Raw genomic sequence first — 18,361 nt, 5'->3', positions numbered from 1 at the left:
ACCTAAATTACTGATCCCTTTTATGTTTTGTAGACAGCAGAAAACCTCTGGTATCTGGGTGATCGCTAACGGATCCGCCACCCCCAGAGGAATCCTGAGAGGTAAATGTTGCCAGTTGTCCATAGCAACCAATGACGTGGAAAGTGAAAGCAGCGACCTGATTTGCTGCTATGAATATCTCCTGCACATGTCCAGGGAATGAAGTGGGTGCTGGGCTGTGTAGGTCAGAGGATGGATGTTGTAGTTCTGCCATCGACTAGTAGAATTGTAGAATGACCCCCTGGATGTTCCGTCTGAGGTCCGGAGAAGGTGACGACTGCACCGCAGGTTCCACCCCCTCTGCCGTGACGTCATTCAGCGGCGGCCGCCGCCGGTTGCTAGGTAACGGGAACGCTGTGTGGGGGCAGAATGGGTTTTGAAGGATCCGGGGGCGGCGCGCTGCGGGGGAGTCAGTAGAGAGACCTGGGGGCTGCATCTAATGGCGGGGGTCTAAGGGGGGCATACTGGAGAGACAGCCTGACACTGCCGAGGAGAGAGCCTGGGAACTAGAGACTGCCTGGTATTCCAGAAGAGATCTAAGGTACTGGTGGAAAAAGACTGCCTGGTTCTGGTGGAGAGCTCAGGTACCAGTGAAGAGAGAGAGCCTGGTACAGGTGGAGAGAGACATCCTACTATTGGTGGAGAGCCCAGGTACTGGTGGGGCCAGACATCCCTGCACTGGTGGGGAGATCTTAGGTACTGGTAAGGTGAGACAGCCTGGCACTGGTGGAGAGATCTCTGGTACTGGTAAGGTGAGACAGACCAGCACTGGTGGAGAGATATTGGGTTCTGGTTGGGTGAGACAGCCCAGCACTGGTGGAGAGATCTCAGGTACTGGTAAGGTGAGACAGCCCAGCGCTGGTGGGATGAGACAACTGGTACTGGTGGACAGATCTCAGATACTAGTGGGTTGAGACATCCTGGCACTGGTAGGGTGAGACAGCTGGTACTGGTGTAGAGATCTCGGGTACTAGGGGGGTGAGACAGCTGCTACTGGTGTAGAGAGTACTAGTGGGGTGAGACAGTCTGGTACTGGTGGAGAGATCTCAGGTACTAGTGGGGGTGAGACAGCCCGGCATTGGTGGAGAGATCTCAGTACTAGTTGGGTGAGACAGCCTGGCACTGGTGGAGAGATCTCAGTACTAATGGGGTTAGACAGCCTGGCACTGGTGTAGGGATCTCAGTACTAGTGGGGCGAGACAGCCTGGCACTGGTGGAGAGATCCCAGGTACTAGTGGGGTGAGACAGCCTGGCACTGGTGGAGAGATCTCAGTACTAGTGGGGTGAGACAGCCTGGCACTGGTGTAGAGATTTCAGTACTAGTGGGGTGAGACAGCCTGGCACTGGTGGAGAGTTCTCTGATACTGGTAAGGTGAGACAGCCCTGCACTGGTGGAGAGATCTCTGGTACTGGTAGGGTGAGACAGCCTGGCACTGGTGGAGAGATCTCTGGTACTGGTAGGGTGAGACAGCCTGGCACTGGTAGAGAGATCTCTGGTACTGGTAATGTGAGACAGCCTGGCACTGGTGGAGAGATCTCTGGTACTGGTAAGATGAGACAGCTTGGCACTGGTGGAGAGATTGCAGGTACTGGTAAGGTGAGACAGCCCGGCACTGGTGGGATGAGACAGCTGGTACTGGTGGAGAGATCTCAGATGCTAGTGGGTTGAGACAGCCTGGCACTGGTGTAGGTTAGACAGCCCAGCACTGGTGTAGGTGAGACAGCCCAGCACTGGTGGAGAGATCTTAGGTTCTGGTTGGGTGAGACAGCCCAGCACTGGTGGGACGAGACAGCTGGTACTGGTGGACAGATCTCAGATACTAGTGGGTTGAGACATCTTTGCACTCATAGGGTGAGACAGCTGGTACTGGTGTAGAGATCTCGGGTACTAGTGGGGTGAGACAGCCCGGCACTGGAGTAGAGAGTACTAGTAGAGTGAGACAGCTGGTACTAGTGGAGAGATCTCTGGTACTATTGGGGTGAGACAGTCTGGTACTGGGGGAGAGATCTCAGTACTAGTGGGGTGAGACAGCCTGGCATTGGTGAAGAGACCTCAGTACTAGTGGGGTGAGACAGCCCGGCACTGGTGGAGAGATCTCAGTACTAGTGGGGTGAGACAGCCCGGCACTGGTGGAGAGCTCTCAGTACTAGTGGGGTGAGACAGCCCGGCACTGGTGGAGAGATCTCAGTACTAGTGGGGTGAGACAGCCTGGTACTGGTGGAGAGATCTCAGTACTAGTGGGGTGAGACAGCCTGGCACTGGTGGAGAGATCTCAGTACTAGTGGGGTGAGACAGCCTGGCACTGGTGGAGAGATCTCAGTACTAGTGGGGTGAGACAGCCTGGCACTGGTGGAGAGATCTCAGTACTAGTGGGGTGAGACAGCCTGGCACTGGTGGAGAGATCTCAGTACTAGTGGGGTGAGACAGCCCGGTACTGGTGGAGAGATCTCCTTGTGTTGGTAACCCAGACCCTTCCATTACAGGAGAAGACACTATAAGGTTGAGGCGATACAATTGGCACAATGGGGTCTCTGTACCTGGTGGGGCGGTACAGCAGCCATGAGGCCAGGAGACGAGCGCACTACTAGACATTACCAAGGCTACTAGTCGTCCGGCAGGTGAACTCCTCCAAGGATCATGGCCTCGGAGTGTGTGAAGGTGGTGGTCCGATGCCGCCCCATGAACGACAGAGAGCGAGAGCTGAAATGCCAGGCGGTGGTGGCCATGGACAGCAGCCGGGGCCAGTGCTTCATCAGGAAGCCCGAGGGCGGGGAAGAGACCCCCAAACAGTTCACCTTTGATGGGGCGTACTACATTGACCACTGCACTGAACAGATCTACAATGAGATCGCCTACCCACTGGTTGAGGTAAGTGGCATTTAATACCCCCTTCACCCCCACCTTACAACACAAGGTCTAGGAAACAAATCTGCACAAGTAATAGAGCCATAATATATCCCACAGGGGGCGTCACCCAGCTTTCCTAATGTCCTGAGTGGCAAACCTGCTAAATTATGTGACGTAACATCCCAAATCTGAAGTGATTATTTTACATAGGAGCTTACAGTCGGATTTCACTGGGACCAACCTCATAATGAAACCAGTGTGCACACAGATACATATATAGTGTACGTGTACAGCTTATATATTGTGACCCCATTGCAGGGCGTGACGGAGGGATACAATGGCACCATCTTCGCGTACGGTCAGACCGGCAGCGGGAAGTCGTTCAGCATGCAGGGGGTCCCGGATCCGCCTGCACAGCGAGGCATCATTCCTCGGGCCTTTGAGCACGTCTTTGAAAGTATTCAGGTGAGGACGGATGTTCGCCGCGGCTCGGACAATCTGATGTGTGCTGGAAATGTTTCCATGTGTAGCAGCCGGATATATAGAGCCAAAACCTGGACTGGAGCCCCTCATGGGAATGAAAAGAAAAAAAAATATCTACAACCCCAAAAATGCTCCAGTCCTGCCTTCCCATGATGCTCCAGTCCTGTTTTTGCCTGTGTGAATAAAGCCTGTGTCTCCGTCCTGCAGTGTGCGGAGAATACCAAGTTCTTGGTCCGAGCCTCGTATCTGGAGATCTACAATGAAGAGATCCGGGATTTGTTGGGAGAGGACACCAAGCAGAAACTGGAGGTATCAGGACAAGGACTCTTGTTAGGGGCCAAAGTTTGATTAGGGGGTGTTCTTTAGGGGGGATACGGTAATTATTTTCCAACTGTCAGTGTACAGATAGCAGTGCTCCCGATATCCAGAGTGGCACCTATAGAAGCCCCTGAAATGTGGACTTTAAATCCTCCAAAATCTACAGTCCAGATCCTGCGCTGAACCAAGATGCTGCTCTAGGAGTGCAGCGTTCACTCAGGGATTCGTGTGCGTAGATCAGCGGTCGGCAGCCCCCAGCGCGCACATTCACTCAGCTGGAGATCTTCCGGGATTATCCTATTGATGAACTATCCTCAGGATAGGTTATCAATATGAGTCCCGGGACCCCCATTGATCAGCTGTATGAATAGGCCGCAGCCCTCGGTGAGCGCTCGGGCCTCTTCCTAGGCCATGTGATGTCATGTTCATTGGTCACATGGTCTAGGCGCAGCTCAGTCCAAGTGCCGCTGTACAATGGACGGCGCTGTGCTTGGTAAGCAGCGAGGAGGCCGTGGTGCTCACCGGAGTCCTGAGGATATAGGTCATCAACCCCTTTAACAACAGCTGGAGTGCGGCAGGTTTTCCAGTATAGTTACCTGTCCTCGTAGTATTTACGGCAATAGCAGGCAGTAGAAGCCTGGGTCTAGAAATCAGGCCTCTCCTTGCACTATGCTGTTGGACAGGACTAGGTTAACGAGTCGTCTCAGATTAGGTTTCCTCCGGGCCTTTGGCAGCTCTGTTGTATTCTCAGTGACCCTTGTCTCCACAACAACCGCCGCCTCGGTCCCTGCTTCCCAGCTAGGACAAATGTCCCTATAGCAACTGGAGTCCACCACCAAAAATGAGGCAGACCCCGCCACAGCCTATGTGCTCCACATCCCAGGATCCCACCTACCATAGTTTATGCATTTATTCGGTCAGGTCCTGGTGGTGGGATGATCGGCGCCATGATGTTTTATATGTTAGGTATACATGGCCATGCCCTTCTAACACAAATTAAGACGTTACGATCTTGTGCGTTACCTGGAGTTTTTCCATGCAGTGCTGGTCGTAGGCTAGCGTCCCATTCGTACAGTGATATTCTCCTGTTTTCCCTTCGTGGGATACTCTGCGGATGCAAACCGTTAACATGGCCTCAGTTTGCAGCTCTCAATGAGGACCCGTCACCTCTCCTGACATGTATGGTTTAGGGCTCATGCCCACGAACGTAAGGGCTCCGTGCCCATGCTGCAGACCGCATACGGCGGGTTCCGCAATACACTGGTCACCAGCCGTGTGTATTCCGCATCACGGATGCTGTGCGGAAGCACGGATTGGAACCCCACGGAAGCACTACGGAGTGCTTCCGTGGTGTTTCTGGCTGTGCCTCCGCACCGCAAAAAAGTAGTGCATGCACTACTTTTTTGCGGTGCGGCCGTCGGATGTGGATCGCGGACCCCATTTAAGTGAATGGGTCCGCGATCCACATGCGGCTGCTCCACGGCTGGTGCCCGTGTATTGCGGACCGCAATTTCTGGTCCGCAGCACGGGCATGGAGCCCTTACGTTCGTGGGCATGAGCCCTTAGTATCTACCTGCATTCCCAATGTAATAACGATTCTGGATCATCTCTTTTTATGACTCTGTGCTATGCCATTCCTTTATTATTCCTGCTAGAAGTTATGAATGAATTTCTAGCAGTTTGCAGATGGGTGTTACCAATTAGGGGGGCGTTACTGCACAGTCTGACACTGGGGGCAGTATTGGATAATGTCAGACTGTGCAGGGACACACTCCAGCTGGACTTTCAATGCAAACTGCTAGAAATTCATCCATAACTTCTATCAGGAAAAATAAAGGGACAGTACATCATAGTGTCATATTACATGGGGAGTGCAAGTAGTTACTAAAACAGAGAAGTGATAGCTCCTCTTTGAAGGAAGGTCAGCCTGAGCCCGACAACTTTCCTATATGTATGGGGCCTCCTGACTCTCCCCTGCCAAATGATGTTGGGGTACAAAAGGACCGAGAATGTAAAATTTCAACACCAAATCCCTTTGTTCTTAGGGAAGATAACCCACCTTTAGAGGTGCCTGGCAGCGGTTTATTGCCTTCTCTGCACTGACAACACTTGTATGCTCGGCCAAACCTAGTGTGCATGTCTATGGTGGAGTTGGGAGGATTGGCTGAACCAACAGCTATTGATGGCGTATGGGCACGTTCAGCTACCAGCAGTGCCAACATGACAGCTCTGCAATCTATAGCTACAGATCAAGGACCTTGTTGTCATGTTCTGTCCTCTGGCCTCCATGTCCATTATACCGTCAGCGGGAACGCTGGGTTTGTACAACTTGTTGGGACGTTATAGAATAACTGCAGTCCCTGAATGGTTGGGTTATGTTCTCAGCTGAAAGAGCACCCGGATAGAGGTGTGTATGTGAGAGCCCTGTCCCAACATACAGTGCACCGTGTGGCCGAGTGTGAGAAGATCATGGACACGGGTTGGAAAAATCGCTCTGTAGGATACACACTGATGAATAAAGACTCGTCTCGGTCGCACTCCATATTCACCATCACCATTGAAATCTGTTCCACAGGTAAGAATATCACATATGTGATGGGGCGGGGGTTAAACCGCTGAGATTTTACATATGGCTTCTCTCTGTTGGCAGATGAGAACGGAGAAGATCATCTCCGAGCTGGGAAACTCAATCTGGTGGATCTTGCCGGGAGTGAGAGACAATCTAAAACTGGAGCCACGGGAGAGAGGCTAAAAGAAGCCACAAAAATAAACTTGTCCCTCTCCGCTTTGGGCAATGTCATCTCAGCTCTTGTGGATGGAAAGTCCAAGCACATACCTTACAGGGACTCCAAACTAACCCGCTTGTTGCAGGACTCGCTGGGAGGAAACACAAAGACACTTATGGTGGCATGCCTGTCTCCTGCTGACAACAACTACGATGAGAGCCTTAGCACCTTACGTTATGCTAACCGGGCCAAAAATATTAAGAACAAACCACGTATCAATGAAGACCCCAAAGACGCCTTGCTTAGAGAGTTCCAGGAGGAGATTAAGAAATTGAAAGAGATGCTTGCTGAACAGCTGGACATCAATGAAGTTCCAGGTATGTTCTTCCACAATAACGAGTATGGACTATACTGCTGTCCACAGCAAGTGATGGAAGCCGGCCATCACTAGTAATATTAGTCTTTAGGGGTTGCATGAAATCGCCCCTTTCCGTACTTGATAATGTTGTTTTTCCTGTGGAAAAGATTTACCAGGAAGTTGGGGCTCCACAGAACTGGGGCCCATGTGCAGCTGCTGAGGCTCCACCTACAGTAAGGCTGGTAAGAAGATAGCTGTCAGTCAACCGCTTATCCCACCGACAGCTCTCTGTCCCGGACTCATGCACATTCAGCTGAGATTGCTTGTGTCCTAAACAGGGAGAGGGGTTCTTCGTTAAAGGGGTTGTCCACTTATCCTATATTGATGGCCTATCCTCAGGATAAGACATCAACATCAGATCAGTAGGGGTGCTGGCAGTCGGGTCCCCACCAGCCCCCCCCCCACGATCAGCTGTAAGAAGAGTATGAGCGCTGTGTTCTCCTCCCTGTTTACCTGATCGACATCGCATCAGCGTGCAGTGTAATTATAGCTCCTCCATCCCATTCACTTGAATAGGACAGAGCCGTCCCATTGAAGTGGATGGCAATGGAGAAGCTGTAATTGCACTGCTCACCAGCTACCAGCACCGTCTGCTGCACAATGGATGGAGATGTGCAGTTCCAACACAGGAGCTACAAGGTAAAAGCTGGTCGGTGGTGATGCTTGGTGTTGGACCCTCTCTGATCTGCTATTCATAGCCTGTTCTGAGGATAGATCTTTAATATAAAAATCCTGGACAAGGCCTTTAAGAACAAAAGGATTAGGCATGTTGAAATCTTGTCGGGGGAAGATTTGGGAAGTCCCCATACACATTAGGTGGTTGGCCAGTCCTACCAATATCAGCAAGTTTGGCTGACATTTATCTAATGTGTATTTTTAATAAGCCCTCTTTAAATAGAAAGTAACACCAATTAAAGTCAGGATATGTCACTCTTCTATCTGCAGCATTTCAGAGGCCTTCGGGGAAGTCCATACAGATGGAAGTAAATGGACATGGAGTGGACATGGAGTCCGAGAAACAGCTGATCCGACAGGTATACCCAAGCCTGTGCCCAACATGCTGGGTATAGGAATCAGACAGAGCTGCCCAATGCTCATAATTTTACTGAAGAAAGGTGCAATTTTGCCCTAAACCAACAGTGCAGCACAAAAGCAGTCTACTAACATGGGCATAATACACACCAACAAAAACTAATTGTTGCCCATTTGCTTTGGTCATCATACAAATGTCCATCTTCATATCACCTTACAAAACACCCTATACTCCAATCCTCCTGTCTGCCAATAGTGAGAGTTATACTAAATATGATCTTTACCTTAAACCACTAAAGGGGTTCTCTGAGAATTAAGAAAATGAAAATACTTAAATATTACTTCATTATAAATATATTCCCAAATACCTTGTATTAGTTATAATGGTTAGTTTTGTCTGGGGAGCAATCATTAGGAGAATTAAAATGGCCGCCGTCCCATTAGTACACACAAAACCTGTCCTAATCACACAGGAGGACAAGTTACTTCACAACACTGAGGTAAAGAGCTGCCTCATCCTCCTCCTCTCTGCTCTACTTGTCAGGGATTATAATCCTGAATACAGATGAGCCGAATCTCTGTAGGAATTGAGTTCATGAGGAGACATGAAGTACAGAGAGGACAGGACAGACTGTGGTAATGGAGACTGCATACAAGAGCTGCCATCAGCCACATCCGCCCTCCTCTCTGTCTTCATGTCTCCTCATGAACTCCATTCCTACAGAGATTCATCTGAAGATCTTATCATCTGTATTCAGGACTATATTCCCTGACAAGCAGAGAGGAGGCTGAGGCAGCGCTTTTCCTCAGTGTTGTGAAGTAACTTGTCCTCCTGTGTGATTAGGACAGGTTCTGTGTGTACTAATAGGACAGCGGCCATTTTATTTCTCCTGATGATTGCTCCCCAGACAAGACGAGCCATTATAACTAATGAAAGGTATTTGGGAATATATTTATAATAAAGTAATATTTACATATTTTCATTATCTTTATTTCCGGAGAACCCCTTTAACGTTAGGGAATGCTGTATCTAACGAGAGACCATGATCAGAGTTACATTAAATCCAGGAGGGCAGGATAATACTTACATAGTGCGGGTGAAAAAAGACCTAAGTCCATCAAGTTCAACCAAGAAATGGGTGGGGAGGGAAATTAAGGGAAGGGGGCGTGAGAACCAGACTGCTGCACATTTACAAGAGCATTAATGTTATTTAGTTCTAGGAAATCATCGAAGCCTTTTTTTAAACCGGCCACTGTTCCTGCTGTGACCACATCCTGAGGTAGCAATTGCACAGATTTAAGCTCATATTAGACGGGCCGATAATCCTTAAGATCCTGAAGAATGAGCATTCCTGAAGAATGAGCAAACGCTCATTCATCGGGTAACTGGAATCTTTTAGCAGGTTTAAAAATGATCGCTTGCCGGTGGCTGATCGTGCTGTCTAATCACGCTCTGCTGCCTGCAAACAATCATTCAGTATGAAGACAAGTGATGGTATTAGAGACTGCTCCTCCCCATACTGAGGAGGAGATCACTGCATGTAATAGCAGCAGTCGCCTCCGCTGACGAGCAGGCGATTGCCGGACGGAACGCTTCCCTCCCCACAATCGCCTAGAAGATTTGCAGATCTAACAGAAGCCTAACCGTTCTTATGGTAAACAAGCCTTGATGCCTCTAGACCAGTGTTTCCCAACCAGTGTGCCTCCAGCTCTTGCAAAACTACAACTCCCAGCATGCCCGCACAGCCTACAGCTGTCATGGCCTGCTGGGAGTTGTAGTTTTGCAACAGCTGGAGGCACATTGGTTGGGAAACACTGCTCTAGACAGGACTTTTTCTTCTCCAGTCTGAGGCAGTGCCACCTTGTCTTTTGAGGGGATTTTACATGGAACAGTTTTTCACCGTATTGTTTGTACCGGCCATTTATATATTTGTATAGGTTAACAATTATAAACAGGGGCACAGCAATCACTGAACCGGGTTATTTAAGAACTCCTGGGTGTAATACATCTGGACCTGGAGCCTTGTGTTCACACATTTACCTCATTTACTTAGCTTGGACCATATCTACAGTTAGCGAGTTGAGTATATTACTGGATGTACTAGCATCCCTGGCACCACCGATATCAGCTCCTCAGCCCTGGCCCCACCGATATCAGCTCCTCAGCCCTGGCCCCACCGATATCAGCTCCTCAGCCCTGGCATCACGATATCGGCTCCTCAGCCCTGGCCCCACCGATATCAGCTCCTCAGCCCTGGCACCACCTATATCAGCTCCTCAGCCCTGGCACCACCGATATTAGCTCCTCAGCCCTGGCACCACCAATATCAGCTCCTTTCTCATTTTATATATATATATATATATATATATATATATATATATATACATACAGTAGAGACCAAAAGTTTGGACACACCTTCTCATTCAAAGAGTTTTCTTTATTTTCATGACTATGCAAATTGTAGATTCACACTGAAGGCATCAAAACTATGAATTAACACATGTGGAATTATATACATAACAAACAAGTGTGAAACAACTGAAAATATGTCATATTCTAGGTTCTTCAAAGTAGCCACCTTTTGCTTTGATTACTGCTTTGCACACTCTTGGCATTCTCTTGATGAGCTTCAAGAGATAGTCCCCTGAAATGGTTTTCACTTCACAGGTGTGCCCTGTCAGGTTTAATAAGTGGGATTTCTTGCCTTATAAATGGGGTTGGGACCATCAGTTGCGTTGAGGAGAAGTCAGTTGGATACACAGCTGATAGTCCTACTGAATAGACTGTTAGAATTTGTATTATGGCAAGAAAAAAGCAGCTAAGTAAAGGAAAACGAGTGGCCATCATTACTTTAAGAAATGAAGGTCAGTCAGTCAGCCGAAAAATTGGGAAAACTTTGAAAGTAAGGGCTATTTTACCATGAAGGAGAGTGATGGGGTGCTGCGCCAGATGACCTGGCCTCCACAGTCACCGGACCTGAACCCAATCGAGATGGTTTGGGGTGAGCTGGACCGGAGTGAAGGCAAAAGGGCCAACAAGTGCTAAGCATCTCTGAGAACTCCTTCAAGACTGTTGGAAGACCATTTCAGGGGACTACCTCTTGAAGCTCATCAAGAAAATGCCAAGAGTGTGCAAAGCAGTAATCAAAGCAAAAGGTGGCTACTTTGAAGAACCTAGAATATGACATATTTTCAGTTGTTTTTACACTTGTTTGTTATGTATATAATTCCACATGTGTTAATTCATAGTTTTGATGCCTTCATAGTCATGAAAATAAAGAAAACTCTTTGAATGAGAAGGTGTGTCCAAACTTTTGGTATGTACTGTATATATATATATATATAAAAAAAGGAAAGATAGCGGCGGCACTGGAAACAAGCAATATGGGTGCTATGTCCAGGGATATTGCTGCTTACCCCAGATGAACAAAACCGAAGAAAGGACAGCACTCCAAGTAAAAATATACTGGTCTTTAATCACCCATGCAGATGGCAACGTTTCAGCTCCAAACAAGAGCCTTTTTCAAGCCTAAAAAGCTTGAAAAAGGCTCTTGTTTGGAGCTGAAACGTTGCCATCTGCATGGGTGATTAAAGACCAGTATATTTTTACTTGGAGTGCTGTCCTTTCTTCGGTTTTATATATATATATATATATATATATATATATATAGTGGATATAAAAAGTCTACACACCCCTGTTAAAATGTCAGGTTTCTGTGATTTAAAAAAAAATGAAACAAAGATAAATCATTTCAGAACTTTTTCCACCTTTTAATGTGACCTATAAACTGTACCACTCAATTGAAGATTAAAAATAAAATAATATGGTTGCATAAGTGTGCACACCCTTAAACTAATACTTTGTTGAAGCACCTTTTGATGTTATTACAGCACTCAGTCTTTTTGGGTATGAGTCTATCAGCATGGCACATTTTGACTTGGCAAGATTTGCCCACTCTTCTTTGCAAAAACACTCCAAATCTTTCAGATTGTGAGGGCATCTCCTGGGCACAGCCCTCTTCAGATCACCCCACAGATTTTCAATCGGATTCAGGTCTGGGCTCTGGCTGGGCCATTCCAAAACTTTAATCTTCTTCTGGTGAAGCCATTCCTTGGTTGATTTGGATGTATGCTTTGGGTCGTTGTCATGCTGAAAGAGGAAGTTCAGCTTTCTAGCAGAAGCCTGAAGGTTTTCTGCCAATATTGACTGGTATTTGGGACTGTTCATAATTCCCTGTAGCTTAACTAAGGCCCCAGTTCCAGCTGAAGAAAACCAGGCCCTTGGCATGATGCTGCCACCACCATGCTTCACTGTGGGGATGGGGTTCTTTTGGTGATGTGCAGTGTTGTTTTTGCGCCAAAAATATCTTTTGGAATTATGGCCAAAAAGTTCACCCTTGGTTTCATCAGACCATAACACCTTTTCCCACATGCTTTTGGGAGACTTCAGATGTGTTTTTGCAAAATGTATCCTGGCTTGGATGTTTTTCTTCGTAAGAAAAGGCTTTCGTCTTGCCACTCTACCCCATAGCCCAGACATATGAAGAATACGGGAGATTGTTGTCACATGTACCACACAGCCAGTACTTGCCAGATATTCCTGTAGCTCCTTTAATGTTGCTGTAGGCCTCTTGGTCGCCTCCCAGACCAGTTTCCTTCTCGTCTTTTCATCAGTTTTGGAGGGACGTCCAGTTCTTGGTAATGTCACTGTTGTGCCATATGTTCTCCACTTGATGATGACGGTCTTCACTGTGTTCCATGGTAGATCAAATGCCTCGGAAATTCTTTTGTGCCCTTCTCTGACTCATACCTTTTAACAGTGAGATCCCTCTGATGCTTTGGAAGCTCTCTGTGGACCATGGCTTTTGCGGTGGGATGCGACTCAGACAATTTCAGGAAAGACCAACTAGAGCAGCTGAACTTTATTCGGGGTTAATCAGATGCACTTTACATGCGTGCCTAGGGGCAAAACGTACAGAGGACATAATGCACATGATTACATGTATCGATATACTGTGATATATGCATACCGCCTGAGTCCTCATACATAGGCAAATGATATATGTGTTGTATATATGGTCATGTATAATATACCCGCCCATATGGACTAACGCCATAAGCAGCCCTCGATCTGGCATAGACCAGCAGTACCCGGCAGCACACATATGAGTGGACTGTAGTATACAGTATTTAATCATGTTCAACCCTGCTATAACAATATAATCATGTGCATTATGTCCTCTGTACGTTTTGCCCCTAGGCACGCATATACTCCCACTACTATCGATACATGTATCAAGATCTATTCCATCATAACCAGTATGTCGCCTTACCATTATTAATTTCGTAAACCGTATGTCACGGACCCGCCGTATTTGCACTCATTTGCACCTATATGTATTGGGATGTATATAATTTTTTTATTACTGGACACCATTTTTTGTTTTTGTTTTTGCTGCTATGATTATATCAAATCTGGCTTGTACATTATTTATTTAATTTATTAATTTTGTTATGATTATGATATGCCATCTCTGCCATCCGAACAACCCATTTGAACATGTATCCGATATTATTCCAGATAACATGACCACTGATGAAGGTCCACCGTGACCGAAACATCTGGTCAGAAATATTTAGTGGCGCTTATATATGCCATGGGCAAATGGATGATGCAGAGAGTATGAAATAAACCTCACTTGAATTGCAAAAAATCTCAACTTGAGTGCCTCAATAATTTATTACTATGCTATGACTTAAACCCAGGAAATTGGCCTTCTTATAATGAAGTGTTTTTCCCTCCTGGACACCTTTTTTTTTTTTTTTTTACAATTCAGGAGGAATTCAATTATCTTGTGGTCATTGCTGTCAAGTGTTTCGTGAACAGTGACAAGCCCTGCGTTGTGAAAAGTGAATTCACTTAATTCTGGAGGTTTTATGCTATCAGACCTATACCCTACTGTAAATTAATTGCTCCCTTATTTTGAGATGATCAGCATAGCTATTTATTGATTTCTTACCTGATCTGGTCCGCAGGAGTACGAGGAAAGGTTTGCTCGTCTGAAGGCGGAATATGAAGCGGAGCAGAAGTCTCGAGCTCGGTTAGAAGAGGACATCAATAACCTGCGGAACTCATACAGTCAGCAGCTGGCTGATAGGGAGCAAGATCTGCAAAGGAAATCAGGTGACGGTCACTACTTACCGACGTCTACAAGGAGTTATGCTCTTGTACTCATAGTTCTGCTATTTAAAGGGAACCTGTCACCGGGATTTTGTGTATAGAGCTGAGGACATGGGTTGCTAGATGGCCGCTAGCACATCCGCAATACCCAGTCCCCATAGCTCTGTGTGCTTTTATTGTGTAAAAAAAACGATTTGATACATATGCATATGAACCTGAGATGAGTCAGAGCTTGAAAATAGGACTCTTCTCTGGTCACACAAGTAAGATATGACTCTTTTATTGATATGACGCCTTATATTGTTGAATGAGAAATTCGGCAGCTTTCTAATATACTTCAGGGGTCATTTTAGACTCCAGTCTTAATATCCCCTATAGCTGGGGGTGTATCCACCGGAGTTATGTAGAGGGGCCACAATCTACACCAAGAATACACCTAATATAGGCGTATTTCTGGTTAGTAAATGACCCCCTTTATGTTTCAGTTTCTCACCATACTGAAGATCTCTGCTTGCTGTCAGTGACTTGCTTATATCCATAGCCTGAAAACCGTCCTGGCCTAGCCCTGCTTCCATATGTGGATTTGTCACAGTGGATCAGTGTAAACAACTTACTGCGAGCGAAGCACTTCGGCCGAACAGAGTTCATGTTGATAGGTTTTAGCTGCACTGATACATTTTAGCAAACCCTCAGCTGTGAACAGGACTAACCTCTAGATGTAAACGGTCATCGTGATTGTGCAGGAGTGAATGAACACTGCACATAGATCAGACTGTACCGTGGGTATGATTAGGAAATATTCACATCTATAGTGACAAATTGATGGGCTCAGACCAATGAAAACCTTTTCCATCCGTTAACACATTTCTAGTAGATCCGATTGTGTTTATTGTAGTCGATCGGCTCCTTTTTCAGCACTGATACAATACAGCATCATGAAAGCCATTAAACATGTATGACATGGAGTGTACTTTATTCACAGAAGCCATCGTTATTGGTCCAGATGTGGCCGCTGGTGCCTCAGCAGATGGGTCTGAAAATCAGGTAGGTATAATGACTTGTCAGCCTATGCATTCCACCTCGTATCACTGTACAGTGTAAACCTAGCCTTTGGATGGTTTCACACGAGCAAGTGTCACGCTCCGGACTTGCAGTGCAGCTCCCGTCCTGTTCTTCCAGCACTGCCATAGCATGTTGATTTATGATGCTATGTAACCATCTAAGGTCTGGCATCTATGGGTATACATAGTGTTATCCAATACATTCCAGACCTCTAAGGGTTACATAGCATCATAAATCAATATAATGCTGTGCGACCTGTCAGTACGGGAGCTGCACTGCGAGTCTGGAGCGTGACACTCGCTCGCCTGAAAGCGGCCTTTATGTGAGGAATACTGGGAATCTACACACATAGCAGTTAATATGTGGTTAGAAATGCATCGGAAAAACCACAATGGAGTTTGATGCGGTTGCGGGTTTTTTTGCAGGTTAAAAGTGTTGAATAAATGGCTTTCACCTATAAAACAAAATTTTTTTATTGCATTGACGCCACATCACAGTTTCTGCATCCTCGAAATATACCCTCTGCTGACATATAGCCTTCAGAAAGGTCAAATCTACTACGGACGGCACATTTGGGGAAGATTTATGAATGTCTTTACAACACAAGGGTGGCATAAAAATTTGTACATATTTGTGCTGTAGTTTGCGACTTTTTACACTTTTTGATACTTTTCAAAAGTGGCAAGAAAAGTGGGCGTGCGTAACCTCCTATTGCTCGACAGTAGAAATGAGCGAATTTCTGGTTATGAAATTCGTTCACCCTTCGTTTACTGGTAAAAGGTGAATTGCGTTATGGATTCCGTTACGACGGACCATAATGCAATTCTATGACGGAATGCATAACGGAAACTGAACGGATCCATTATGCAGCCCATAGAATTCTATTATGACGGAATACCTCTAAAGGCATTCCGTTATGCATTCTGTCATAGAATTGCGTTATGGTCCGTGGTAACGAAATCCATAACGCAATTAACCTTTTACCAGTAAACGAAGCGTGAACGAATTTCAAAATATGAAATTTGCTCATCTCTACTTGACAGATTTACTATTAAAGAGCATCTGTCAGCAGTTTTGTACCCATGACACTAGCTGACCTGTTACATGTGCACTTGGCAGCTGAAGGCATCTGTGTTGGTCCCAGGTTCATATCTGCCCACATTGCCGAGAAAAATGATGTTTTAATATATGCAAATGAGCCTCTAGGAGCAACGGGGGCGTTACCCTTACACCTAGAGGCTCTGCTTTCTCAGGAACTGCCGTGTCCTCTGAGCCAGGCATGATGACATTTTCACTGCCTGGTCCTATTAATCAAAGTAGAGAGGGTGCGGCATTTGCAGAGAGAGCAGAGCCTCTAGCCTCTGCATTTTCATGCATATTTGGAAACAAATGCGCACAAAACTCGGAAACGCTGCAGATACTGACGGAAATTATAAGCCCATGTGAATAGCTCTATTCATTAATATTAGCAGTGGATTTCGGTACATAAAATCCGTCCCAAATACGAATTGCCAATCTGCTCATGTGAAAGTGGCCTATGGAAACATTCTTAGCACATCGGATCGGCAGAACTTCTAATTCTGTTATGGTTTGTGTTCTTCTTCATAGCCAGAAGCACAAGTGGCCGTACATCTCCGCAGCATAACAAGAGAAAACCTGGGGATGGACGCTGCGTCAACTACGCTCATCCCTCCACAGGAGGCCACACGGTCTGTCACCCCCCAGCAAGTCCTCGCCAGGTGAGAGAGCGACTTCTAGAAATTTCAAACCCAACAGCCACATTAAAAACTGTGATTAAAAAAAAAGCACCACATCACATTCGCAAAATCACGATTAGGACGGGTTCCCTAAATCTGCTATTTTTGTGGCTGCATTTCTGCAGCAAAAACGTTGCAAAACCTCATGTATTACATGCGATTTTTTGCTGCAGAAAAGCCAGCAGACTTCACTCTCTCCGTTGCAAAGGGTGAGGTTGTCAGTTGAGATCCTCAGCATAAATTGACACGCTAAGGCCTCATGCACACGAGCGGTTTTTTTTGCGGTCCGCAAAAACGGGTTCCGTAGTTCTGTGATCCGTGTCCGTTTTTTCTTCCGTGGGTCTTCCTTGATTTTGCGACAAATTCAAGTGGACCTACATAAAATAGGTCAGAAAAAAAGTCACAAAAATTTTAAAACTTCTGAATTAGTCAAAAAAAATCAAAACAGTCGAACGGAGCACACTCATCATGATGATTTGCGCCGATTTTGGTCGTATTTCATGTGCGCCAAACAGAAATTTCTCTTTAGTCGCACTTATTGTTATGATGTCACCTTGTCTAAGATTTTACATGCCATCTGCGCATGTTTATTTTTTGCGCCTGTTTTGTTGATGGGGCTTAGTGTTTTGTCATTGGCAAAGTGCAATTATGTATTCACTACTTTTTTACGTATGAGTGGTAGGCAATTAAGAGTGCCGTATTTGTGTGAGGGGAGGCGGGGCGTTCACTATTTAAACCTGGCCCTCCTCCCCCCACTTGTCGGTTCGAACGATTTCGAATCGGCTTGTGGGTTGGTGCCAGAGAAGGGCATGCGTCACTGGAGGATCGGGGGATCGGCTGCGTCGAGCTCGTCGCTACGGTGATTAGGTAGGCAGGGTGGCTTGCACACCCGTCTCGCTATGTATAACATGTGGGGCTGCCGAGCGTGCCGCCGGTCCCCAGCTGCGCTGGAGACTGCCCGCACTCCCGATCGCTTCCGGCACCCCGAGACAGGCACCCCGATCCGCTCCAGGCCCTGCGCTAAGCACCCCCGCTCCCACATGCAGCGTCCCCCAGGCAGGCACCCCTCACCTGTGGCTCAGCAGCGACGGGTCACGACGTCCGCTCGCATACCCTGAGCATCGGTCACGCCGGCCGTCGGCTCCACGACGCAGCGTTATATATCACTCACTCCCGTATCAGAACGTTCCGCCGTAGAGGAAAACGCCGTCCGCTTACACAGGGGTCTATTCATTAGCTGCAATCAGTAAGCAGAGGTCCAGCTGCAGGATCAGGGGACGGAAGTCGAAACCTATAGGCGATTAATACGCCGCGGCTTTCCCTGTACAAATAGTCGATAGCGGTGGGCACGGGATGCAATGTTCCACATGGCGGAGCGCAAATCCCTCGCAGCCGATCCTGATGCACGTTCTCCTGGTAATTACAATTAGCGAGGCTGTGAAGGTGGACATGCTTATTCATGTCTAGGAATCCGCTGCAGAATAAACTCGTCTTCTT

General features: G+C 46.9%; 1 protein-coding gene across 4 annotated transcripts in view; it reads left to right on the top strand.

Moving 5' to 3' along the window:
* The first annotated feature begins 210 nt into the window (after positions 1-210).
* Positions 211-18,361, top strand: part of KIF17 (kinesin family member 17) — a 41,094-nt gene continuing 22,943 nt past the window's right edge. The window contains exons 1-10 of one of the 4 annotated variants that reach the window (XM_040423509.1): positions 211-381; positions 2,524-2,908; positions 3,206-3,352; positions 3,578-3,679; positions 6,074-6,263; positions 6,339-6,791; positions 7,778-7,866; positions 13,901-14,048; positions 15,028-15,089; positions 16,716-16,846. In XM_040423509.1, coding sequence (XP_040279443.1) covers positions 2,678-2,908; positions 3,206-3,352; positions 3,578-3,679; positions 6,074-6,263; positions 6,339-6,791; positions 7,778-7,866; positions 13,901-14,048; positions 15,028-15,089; positions 16,716-16,846 — 1,553 coding nt within the window. In that variant the 5' untranslated portion in view covers positions 211-381; positions 2,524-2,677. Of the gene's footprint in view, positions 382-490; positions 742-2,523; positions 2,909-3,205; positions 3,353-3,577; positions 3,680-6,073; positions 6,264-6,338; positions 6,792-7,777; positions 7,867-13,900; positions 14,049-15,027; positions 15,090-16,715; positions 16,847-18,361 lie in introns of those variants that run through there. The other 3 variants (XM_040423523.1, XM_040423502.1, XM_040423517.1) reach the window with 3 other exon arrangements.

This window comes from Bufo bufo, chromosome 1 (genome assembly GCF_905171765.1).
Source record: "Bufo bufo chromosome 1, aBufBuf1.1, whole genome shotgun sequence".
Taxonomy (NCBI): domain Eukaryota; kingdom Metazoa; phylum Chordata; class Amphibia; order Anura; family Bufonidae; genus Bufo; species Bufo bufo.
Note: the sequence above shows the minus strand (reverse complement) of the source record. Positions and strands in the feature narration are given on the sequence as shown.